The sequence below is a fragment of the Phragmites australis genome, chromosome 4 (assembly GCF_958298935.1).
Source record: "Phragmites australis chromosome 4, lpPhrAust1.1, whole genome shotgun sequence".
Taxonomy (NCBI): Eukaryota; Viridiplantae; Streptophyta; class Magnoliopsida; order Poales; family Poaceae; genus Phragmites; species Phragmites australis.
This window is the reverse complement of record NC_084924.1, coordinates 44888696-44900123: the sequence shown is the minus strand read 5'-3', so window position 1 is coordinate 44900123 and position 11428 is coordinate 44888696. Positions and strand designations below refer to the sequence as shown.

Below are 11428 nucleotides of genomic sequence, written 5' to 3'. Positions count from 1 at the left end.
AAGATTATTTGTCAACATTTTAGACATCGGTAACACATCACATGTTATCACGACGTACCAGGTGCAGGAGGTGACAATGCCGGAGCGGCTGCGGTTGGAGCTGCAAAACAGGTTGCAAGGCAGAGCTAGAAAATTAGAATTCGACTTCGACCTCAATATTGAAAGGAAGTGGATCTAGAAAATGTGAAGGAAGAAAGTAGATGGGCCGTCATTGTGGCCCAAGATGAGAGAGCACACGGGCCGGTTTGTTCGAACTGATCGCACGCGGTGAACGTTGTTTTTTTGTGCAACAAAAGTTTAGCGCGACGGCGTCGCACACGTACCGGGCACGGGCGTGGGCGGCAGCGAGGCTGGAACCGCGGGTGACGGCGACAGCGTGGTCGGGGCAGGCGACGGCGACGGCGTGGTCGCGGCAGGCGACGGCGACGGCGTGGTCGGGGCAGGCGCGGGCGTCGCGGGGGGAAGCGCCGGCCTCAGCGGCGCGGGAGCCGGGGTGACGGGCATGAGCGTAGCCGGAGCGGGCTGCGGCGAGACCAACGCTACGGGCGCCACGGGGCCAGAACGCGGCGCGGGCGTCGGCACGGGCGAGATCGACGGGCCACTAGCGGTGGGCTGAGCGGCCGCCGCCTCGCGCGACACCGCACGGCGATGGTGGAACGCCCTTTGGCCGGAATACACCGGGAAGGTGAAACCATCTGCAGCAACCGGAAGAAAACACGTAGGTAGGTTAACCCTGGACAACGTACGGCGACAGCGCCGCGGTTTCCAAAAAAGCTGGATTTTTCTTTTCGAAATCGGAAAGAAAACACGAGCGCTGATCGATCAAAACTCCAAGCGCAATGTATATATTCATCCTATGTAAAACAAACGATGAATTGGAGTGTATATTTTGATCGTAGATCCAAGAACTGCTATATTGGTACCAACAAAGAAAAGGACTTCTGAACCCTTGCAAGTGTGTGATACTTACATGATTCTGCTACGGTGGCGGCGCAGAGCACCAATGCCAGAACGGCGACGCTCTTCTGCGGCAGCCTAGCCATGGCAGCGAGGGAGAGGCTGGGCGGTTTAGGGCTTTTGGTTCTCGTGGCGACGTTCAAAATGTGGACGTCCAATATATATATATATATATAGAGAGAGAGAGAGAGAAAGTTAGGGCGAGCCGGGGCTACGTAGATCAGAAGTTCACCGGGTTTGTTGTTCGCTGCGATTTCCCATGCCAATCTGTTGAGAGAATAATCTTTTGCTTTGTTACGATTTTGTTACTGATCCAAATGCATTCGCTTCCCTTTTGAACGCAACAACAACCTCTGCAGATTGCACGGCATATAACAAATTTCGTGAAACGCGCATCAGTACGACAGATAAGGCGAGGCGAAATTGTTTCGTGGATTCCAGTTGCAGAATCACATAGTACACGCATAGATGCCAGAGACGAACCAATTTATATAGCATTATCGCCTCACGGAATTGTGACGGGCTGTTATTGGAAACAGGATTTCAATTTCGTTTTACAATTATTTTACGTACCGACGAAAAGACTGAAATTCACAAAATTTTGGAAATTTCGGTTATTTTTCATCCTCTTCTCTATGAGTCCTGCACGTCGGTGAAAGAAAACTATAAAATTAGATATTTTGTTTCTCTCCGAAATTCTCAAAATTTTGACGAAATTTTAATCCCTGTCCGAAGACATCGCAAGAAAATGCAAGGAAAATAAAACATTGTGCATGAGTCACTCACGGATGAGCTGGGATTTGCAAAACTAGGAATTCCTTACGAATACAGAGAGGAACTAGCACCCTCGATCATAGATATTACTCCGATACCATTAAAGGCTTCATGCCGTAATAGCAGAGCCCTGATAATTATCTCACAAGTACAAAAGCTTAAAAACGACAATGAAAGAACGCAGAAAACACAAAGATAAGACAACAAATTCCCACAGCGTATCTCGCCTTTCTTGTTCTCTTCCATTAGCCTCCTGCATCCAATTGCTTCTTCTATCACTTGTACTCCAGGATCATGTTGTTCTCGGGGGCCAGCCCGACGCAGGCCCTCATGATGTTCTCGAGCATCGCCCTCTGCTTCGCCAGAGCGTTCACCACCGGTGTGCCAGGGGGAACCTGATGTTCCAAGAAACAGTTTTTGCAAGACGATTAGTTGCTGGATTGGAGGAAAAATGCAACATGGTGATGTCAAAATGTATGCGCTTACAAGGGGTGCCTTGGTGAGGTAACTCAGGATGGTGGCCACTGGGTGGAAGGAGTGGAACTTCTCCTGCACAAGGGGCAAGGGGAGCAGCATCATCACGAAAGGCTTTTCTAACGCATCATATGGTGTTGAAGCGCTGTAACAACTGGCAAGCAATCGTTCAGTCCGTGGCCCCTAACCTCTGCCTCAGCTTTCAGCTGAATCCTGGTGCTCAGCTCAGCCAGGAGCACCAGGTCAAGAATGATGCGTGCGGCAAGGAGCGAGTCCTCGCAGGTGTTGTGCAGCACAATGGTGTTCTTACCACCCATGAAGATCTCTGAGGTGTACTCATCCATGGCCCTCTTGCTGTCTCCGACGTATGGCACGTACTGCAATAAGGTGTGCCAAGTTTCAGTGAAAATCTAAAACCTTTTTGATCATTGCATTTGTCAGCGGAAGGTGGTGGAATATCAGTTGACAGACCTTGATCACGACAACGTGGTTGGGATGCTCGCCAGGCTCGTAGAGGATAGCATTGCTTGAGACCATGTCATCCACCACATTGCTCTTGGAGATCTCCTTGGACCGGAATGTTTGAGGTGCAGAAAGGTTCATGCCATCATTGTTTCCCAGGTGGTTGTAGCTGACAATTGAGGTGGGCTGCAGGAACAGAAGACAAAGTTATTGTGAAGATGGTCATATGTTCAGGCAAATGTCTACATTGTGACAGACTAATAGAAGATATGTTTTGGTCGATAACCGGTACCTTTATTCCAGCACCAACAAGGAAATCAACCAAGACAGACTTCATCTTGGTCTGTCCACTCTTGAAATCGTCACCACCAATCAAGCAGTTGTTCTTAATAGCAAGATCGATCAGCCCTGCAGACAAAACTTATGTAAAAGCCTTGAACCAGAAACAAGACACCGCACAAAACTTTGCACAGATCAAACTACGGACCAGGCACAAAGGTGTTCTGTGGGCTCCCATTAATGAACGGTACACCCTCCAGGACACAGGCAGTTGCATACAACGTCGACGGCGAGATCTCCGCCTCATTCTTGTCCACAGATGCCAGGAGATTCTCCATTGTGTCGTTGAGACTAACACAGACATTGCTGTACCTTTCAGTATTTGCGGTCCACAACACAACTACCTTGTCCACTTTGTTCTTCTCCTTGAACTCCCTGTTTCATTAGCCACGTAAGCCATAACTTCTATAATGGATTATTGATATTAGTGAACCATGTTGCTTCAACCATGATATCTAGATCCTCAAATCATGTCCACCAAACAATAACATCTTTAACTATGAATAACTGCTGAATCTTTAAGTAGTTTCAACATACCATAGAGACTTCTGCTACACCAGTTAAAACAATACGTTCTCTTATAAGCACTGAACCTGGTGCCACTCATGTATGTGCTTCTTTATTTTTCGTTCACTTCAGTGTATATCATATTGGTAATTGTACAGATGCACATTAGCGTTCATGTTTGTATACCTGATGTCCTTGATGATCTGCTCCACCTGCTCTTTCTTGGTGCCCTTGATGACATTGTTCGCGCGGGAGCCCTGGTTAGCAGCGATGAAGTCCGGATCGTAGATGCCAGGAAGTGGCACCATGGACTCCATGTAGGGCCTGAGCTGCTTCTGCAGGTCAATGTCCAGCACCTTGGCCATGGTCATAGCATCGGCCAGGTTCATCTTGCTGATGTCCCAGCCCCCGAACACAAGGTCATCACTCATCAGGGTTAACCTGCAAATCAATTCAGCATAATCATGAAAGGAAGACGACAAATTATGCAAATTTGCAACCGGTTAGTGCCATCAGTACTGAAGGAGTAACAAACAGAGGAATCGTTGTCCTGTCCCAGGGTGCTGGAACCTTTTCAGCTGGCCCACAACTTCTTGACTTGCACAAGTAGGATCACAACATGGCGCACACAAACTTACTTTTTCAACACCTTTTTTTGACAAGACTTTTCTTTTTTGTTTATGCAAAGTTTTACTACATTCCTTCCATAACCTTTGCAAAGTTTAACACTCCTTCCACTTGAGAACCAGTGGCCTTAAAGACAGGACTTTGTATAACATCAACTAGTAGTAGTTTACTTGATTTTAGAATATGCTTTGTAGTTTGTGTTTGAACGCATAAGTAAGCCTTAGACAATATCATTAGCCCTAAATTAAACACTAATTTGATGCGGAAGCGTGAACACATACCGGAGCCTGGAGAACCCATTCAGTTCTTGATCAGTTGCTGCAATGGCGACGATCTTCGAGTCGATTCAGCGCTCTTTAGGATCGGGAAGAATTTTTAGGGCGTTTGGGACCTCACGGGATTTCCTTGTTTACCGAGAGGCGCCGGGAACCCTTTATATATTGCGCTGCTCGACTCGGGACCGCAACCAAAAGTTGGTTGCGCCTCCGATCATGGCGCGTACGGAATCGCTGCTTTCTCGGTCTCGTTAGTTAGGAGACGTTAGGGAGAGTGGGGCCGAGATCAAAACCAACATTCTCCCCCTTGATCGTAAGGCTAACATCATAAGCCCACTCTCAATGAAACAGCATACCAAGGCAAAGTATTACAGCGGTCAATAAAATGCCACTGAAACCCAAATACCTATAGTGCACCATTCCATCTCGAAATGGAAATTCGTTATACTTAATGGGAGTTGGTTTGTTTAATGGTCCTCTTAATCCAGAATCATAGACTTTCCAATATCCCCATGCCGGCAACATGATCACAAAAAATATGGGGTGGTAAGCCTTTAGTAAGCGGATCCGCAAGCATTGACTTAGTACTTATATGCTTGACACTTATTGTCTGATCCTGAATTCTATCTTTCACAACATGATACTTAATGTCGATGTGTTTGGCAGCACCACTCGACTTGTTGTTACTCTTATAGAAAACTGCGGGTTGATTATCGCAGTATAATCTAAGTGGTTTTGCAATACTGTCGACCACTCTTAGTCCCGGGATAAAGTTCTTTAGCCATACAGCCTGCCCGATAACCTCATAACATGCCACAAACTCAGTTTGCATCGTTGAAGATGCCGTAAGTGTCTGTTTTGAGCTTTTCCACGAGATAGCTCCTCCAGCGAGGGTGAATATATAACCTGACGTGGATTTCTTAGTGTCTACACACCCCGTAAAGTCTGCATCTGAATAACCAATGACTTCAAGGTTATCGAATTCTCTAAATGTGAGCATGTAGTTCTTAGTGCCTTGCAAATAGCGAAGGACTTTCTTAACGGCTTTCCAGTGGTCCAGTCCTGGATTTGATTGATATCTGCCAAGCATCCCGGTCACGAAAGCTAAGTCAGGGCGTGTACATACTTGAGCGTACATGATGCTTTCGACAGCTGAAGCATAAGGAACCGTCTTCATTTGATCAATCTCATATTGGTTCCTTGGACACTGATATGTCCCAAACTTATCGCCCTTAACAATAGGAGCAAGCGTGGCAGAGCACTTATGCATATTGTATTTCTTTAGTACTCTGAAAATGTATGCCTTTTGAGACAAACCTAATGCTCCTTTGGACCGATCTCGATGAATTTCAATGCCAAGAACATAAGAGGCTTCACCGAGATCCTTCATATCGAAATTAGAGGAAAGAAATCTCTTGGTCTCAAACAGCATATCCTTATCACTGCTGGCCAATAAGATGTCATCCACATAAAGAACTAAGATGGTGAATTTTCCCCCTTTAAACTTTATATAAATGCAGTTATCAACTTTATTTTCTTTAAAGCCAAAATTTCTGATGACTTTGTCAAACTTGAGATACCACTGTCTAGACGCTTGTTTTAGACCATAAATTGATTTCTTAAGGTGACATCCCAAATGTTCGTTGTCTTTCATGACAAAACCTTCTAGCTGAGCCATGTAAACATTTTCTTCCAAGTCACCATTAAGGAATGCCATTTTTACATCCATCTGATGCAGCTCTAAATCATAATGCGCTGTGAGCGCCATAATTATTCTGAAAGAATCTTTACTTGATACAGGAGAGAAAGTTTCATTATAATCGATTCTTTCTCTTTACGAGAAGCCTTTAGCTACGAGCCTTGCTTTGAACCTTTCGATGTTCCCATTAGAGTCATGTTTTGTTTTGTAGACCCATTTACAGCCTACTGTTTTGACTCCGTCAGGAATTTCTACTAGGTCCCACACATCATTATCGCTCATAGATTTTAATTCGTCATTCATGGTATTAAGCCACTCAGACGAATGCTTACTCATCATGGCTTCTTTATATGAGTTGTGATCTTCTGTTTTCCCTATGTCATTAACATCCTCATTCATATAAACAACATAATCGTTCGAGATGGCAGGTCTCCTGTCACGCTGTGATCTCCTGATCGGTTCATTATGCACTGCAGGACAAGGACTGGGTACTGCAGGGGACTGCTGAGGCTCATCGTTAGGTATATCATTAGGAATTTCAGAGACCTCAACAGGGGGTGTACTGACGTTAGTTTCTACTGAAGGTGCAACCACCTGAGGCACAGGGATGTGTGACTCTTGTATCAGTGGAGTAGGAACATAAACCCGTTTTTCTTCAAGATCAACTTCCCTTGGCTCCATATCCCCGTTTTCAAGAAACACAGCGTGTCTTGTTTCTACGAACTTAGTGATCCTATCTGGACAGTAAAAACGATATCCCTTTGATCTTTTTGGATACCCGATAAAGTGACAACTAACTGTCTTAGGATCTAATTTCCCAATATGTGGATTAAAGACTTTAGCTTCAGCTGCACAGCCCCACACGCGTAAATACTTTTTCTTCCAGTCCATAATTCATATGGTGTTTTTGGAACTGATTTACTGGGAACCCGATTAAGAATGTGTGTGGCTGTCTTAAGTGCCTCCATCCACAGTCCAACTGGTAAACTAGAATAGCTGAGCATACTTCGCACCATGTCCATAAGCGTGCGGTTGCGTCGCTCAGCTACCCCATTTTGCTGAGGTTCACCAGGTGTAGAATATTGGGCTACTATGCCATTTTCCTGAAGGAATCTGGCAAAAGGACCAGGGATTTGCCCATATGTGGCATGCCTCCCATAATATTCTCCCCCGCGATCCGATCTCACTACTTTAATCTTCAGGTTGTGCTGATTTTCTACTTCAGCCTTAAATATCTTAAATTTATCGAGAGATTCAGATCGATCTTTAATGAGGTAGATATAGCCGTAACGGGAGAAATCATCAGTGAAGGTAATGAAAGAATCAAAACCGTCAACTGATGTCACAGGAAAAGGACCACATATGTCCGTGTGAATTAATTCTAATAATCCTGTGCTCCGAGTGGTCCCTTTCTTTATTTGCTTAACGTATTTTCCTTTAATGCAATCTATGCAGTGGTCAGAGTCGGAGAAGTCTAAGGGTTGGAGAATCTCTTCCTTAATGAGACGCTCCATTCTCCCCCTCGAAATGTGGCCTAAACGACAATGACACAGTTTCGAAGAAGTCTCATTAATTGTATTTCTCTTTCTCTTATGGCTTACATCATAGACATTCATCGTCACAGAGGATTCATTAAGAGGAAGCATATAAAGTTTATCTTGTCGGATGGCAAGACCAATATCATCTGAATTAAATTTAAGAATGCATTTATTGTCTCCGAAATTACAATGAAAACCATCATCATCTAACATCGAAACTGAAATAAGATTCCTCATCATAGAAGGAATATAAACTACATTATTTAATCTAAGAGTGAAGCCACTATTAAGAACTAATGGAAGGGATCCGATAGCTTCAACTTGAGCTTCCTTCCCATTGGCCACTCTAAGACTTCGCTCCCCCTTTCTTAATGTTCTCGCGGTAAGGAATCCCTGTAAGGAGTTGGTAACGTGCACAGTGGCACCTGAGTCAATCCACCATGAATTAAGGGAAAAATCAGCATAAAGTGATTCATCAATGAATGTTATGAAATCATTACCCTTTTTTGCAAGCCACTTCAGGAAATCAATACAGTCCCTTTGGTAGTGGTCCTTCTTGTGGCAGAAGTGGCATCCGTCATCTTTAGATTCTTGAGAAGCAGGAGCAGATGCCTTGGGTGCCCTCTGTGTTGCCTTGTCGTGTTTAGCGACGAAATGCAACTTCTTCTTAGACTTGAAATCCCCTTGGAATTTTCTTTTATTCTTGGGGCTGCTTATTTGATTCACGAAATCTTTATTTTCAACCCTCACCTTCTCTTCCTCTTGGACGCACATTGCGATCAAGTCACTCATGCTCCACTTCTCTTTCTGAGTGTTGTAATTTATCTTAAAAGGAGTAAACTCAGGAGGGAGAGAGGTCATAATGAAGTGGACAAGGAAACTCTCAGAGATTTTCATATCCATGCCCTTGAGTTTGGCAGCCATATCTGTCACCGGACCCATAATTATACTTGGTGTTGAGGAGTTTCTGAATCAGTGTACTGGCATAAACCTTGGAGGTGCCTTTAAATTGCTCCTCCACAGGTACGTCTTAGCTTTTTTTGAGTTTGGGATCGCTCCCCTTATTGCATCTGATATTGAGTTCCTCATTATCATAAGAGACATGCGATTGGACCGCTCCCACTTCTCAGAAAGTGCATCATAAGTTTTCTTTAATTCATCATAATTTTCCACGCCAGTGGCGGGAGCTGTGGGAGCGTCAACCCTGAGTGCATAGTCCAGGTCTAAAACACCAAGGACAACAGTCACCTTAGCTTTCCAAGCAGGAAAATTATTGCCCGTGAGTTGCTCTATACCGTCAATAGTGGCGGCAATAGAGGAAGCGTTAAGAGCTGGAGAGAAGAATTGGGCCAGATTAGTGAATTTATCATAAGGAAATAATTTGCACGAAAATAACCCTACGTTGGTTTGATTAAAATCATGCAAAAATAAAACTCCAATCCGGATCACCGTTGGGCAGAAAACGGAAAAGAATTTAAATAAACACATAAAGATGGCACATAATTACAGTCAACTTTGGTCAGAAAGTAATTATGAACCTATATAAATTGATCGTAAAATTCTCTGAAATTTTTTTCCCGTTGGATCCAATAATATTTTATGCATTAATCATCATTAATTTTGGGCTAATTTCATTAGATATTTCAGTGCATAAATGAAAAAACATTAGAAATCACTGAAAATTCCAAATAAATGGAAAAAGCTCAAAGCATTAAAGAAAACGGCCCAAGAAGGCTTTTCGGCCTAGCTTAGCCCATCAGCACGGCCTGGCCCAAATACTTTCACGTGCACGCACCGGCCCGGCCGAGGGCACGGCCCAGCCACCGCCCGGCCCTTGTTTGCTTTCGCGCGTGCGCCGGCCCGGAGCTATTCAGCCGTTCATCGTGATCGACGGCCAGCCGACGAAACCGCCCAGTATAAAAGGCTGTCTGCCGAAACCCTAACCCTAAAAACATTCTCCTCCCGAAAAATCCGCCCGATCCGAGAGATTTCCGGCGACGGAAAACGCCGGCCCGGCCGAGAGAGAGAGAGAGAGACGACCATGGCCGCCGGTCACCCGAGAGAGAGAGAGAGAGAGAGAGAGAGAGAGAGAGAGAGAGAGAGAGAGAGAGAGAGAGAGAGAGAGAGAGAGAGAGAGGAGTTGATGAGCGTGCGGCGAGAGGAGGAGCCTCGTCCCGCGGAGGAGGCGAGAAAAAGTCGAATGAACCGCGCGCGCGCACGAGGAAGATCCCGCCGGAGGAGAGCTCCGACGAGCACGAACAGGGCGCCGGAGCTGTAAGTCCCCCCCCCCCCCCCCTCTTTTCTCCTTACTATTGCTTTGTGTTCTGAGAAAAGGGCTTAGGGTTCGGGATTTTGGGGAAACTTGGGGTTTAGGGTTCGGATTTGGGAGGGAATTGGGGATTTTTTAGGGTTTTTCTTAATTTCCCCAATTCCCCTCCTTCTAATTGCTTTAGGGAGCATTATTTGCTTAATCCCGAGAAGGATCTTCCCAAGAACGTGCCAACCCATGCCACACAAAACACATATATGTGTATAAACACGGCTAAATCATGACAAAATGGCTCTAATCTGAGAGATAAAACCCTAGTTCATATTAATCTGAGTCTAATTGAGTCTAATTCATATAATTTAAGCTTTAAACAGAAGCAATCAAGACCTAAACTTGCTTAATTGAGAATAACAGAGCTAAAACTTAATAAAAAAGGACCTAATTAACATTAGCCGAACCTAATTGACATTAATTATTCTTAGACATGATCATTCAGGACTAATTGGTCATCAATAAATATAATTAAGTCTAATAGGGGTCTGGTTATGGCTAAATCTGGCTCTGGTACCATTGTTTGAACGCATAAGTAAGCCTGAGACAATATCATTACCCCTAAATCAAACACCAATTTGATGCGGAAGCGTGAACACATACCGGAGCCTGGAGAACCCATTCGGTTCTTGATCAGTTGCTGCAATGGCGACGATCTTTGAGTCGATTCAGCGCTCTTTAGGATCGGAAAGAATTTTTAGGGCGTTTGGGACCTCACGGGATTTCCTTGTTTACCGAGAGGCGCCGGGAACCCTTTATATATTGCGCTGCTCGACTCGGGACCGTAACCAAAAGTTGTTTGCGCCTCCGATCATGGCGCGTACGGAATCGCTGCTTTCTCAGTCTCGTTAGTTAGGAGACGTTAGGAAGAGTGGGGCCGAGATCAAAACCAACAGTTTGTTTTGCATGCAAGCGTGTTTGCGGGTAAAAGAAGGCAAGATTAAATTACCATGGGCAGGAGGCTCTTGAAAGGCGCGTAGGTCTCCTCCCCATTGTAGCTGCCTACCCTGATGGTGGAGGCCTGGGTGAGGGAGCCATAGTAGTTGGCTTGCTGCACCTTGTCCTTGGTCGCCCATGAGATCCCCCTGAAACAAACAATCCAAAAAGACCACCAAACCAAATTCAGGTTTCAGGTCACAAAAAGCACCAGAACACGCAGGAAACACTTACTCCCTGTTGGCGATGACCCCAGCGGTCAGAGTGGAGCCGTTGTTGCCGCCCCACCCCACGAGCATCACCCTGCACCACCAGAGCAAGAATCAGCATCATCCATCAGACAAGTGGCTGACACGACGATTGCGCGTAGCCAACATGCACGGGCAAGAACAAAGAGGAGATTAAAGAAGCAGCATTAAAAATGGCCGCATCTGGCTTTCACACTTGCCAGGGTGATAGTCCTACTCATCTTCCCTGCTGGACTGGGATGCAACCAGCTCACGTGCACAGGGGGAGACTG

At 45.3% G+C, this 11428-nt stretch overlaps 2 protein-coding genes across 2 annotated transcripts; both read right to left on the bottom strand.

Annotated features, from left to right (window-relative positions):
* Nucleotides 1–297: 297 nt before the first annotated feature.
* On the bottom strand, nucleotides 298–1043 carry LOC133914844 (vegetative cell wall protein gp1-like). Its single transcript, XM_062357837.1, has 2 exons — nucleotides 971–1043; nucleotides 298–695 (listed from the first exon to the last, which is right to left on the bottom strand). Exons 1-2 carry the CDS (start codon nucleotides 1041–1043, stop codon nucleotides 298–300), a joined length of 471 nt encoding a protein of 156 aa, XP_062213821.1.
* Nucleotides 1044–1756: 713 nt separating this feature from the next.
* Nucleotides 1757–11211, bottom strand: LOC133916741 (inositol-3-phosphate synthase 1-like). The gene is made up of 9 exons (XM_062360557.1): nucleotides 11143–11211; nucleotides 10922–11057; nucleotides 3700–3954; nucleotides 3155–3381; nucleotides 2960–3075; nucleotides 2677–2853; nucleotides 2394–2582; nucleotides 2218–2280; nucleotides 1757–2126 (listed from the first exon to the last, which is right to left on the bottom strand). The coding sequence occupies exons 2-9, from the start codon at nucleotides 10963–10965 to the stop codon at nucleotides 2007–2009; spliced, it is 1191 nt and encodes a 396-aa protein (XP_062216541.1). The 5' UTR covers nucleotides 10966–11057; nucleotides 11143–11211; the 3' UTR covers nucleotides 1757–2006.
* Nucleotides 11212–11428: the final 217 nt, after the last annotated feature.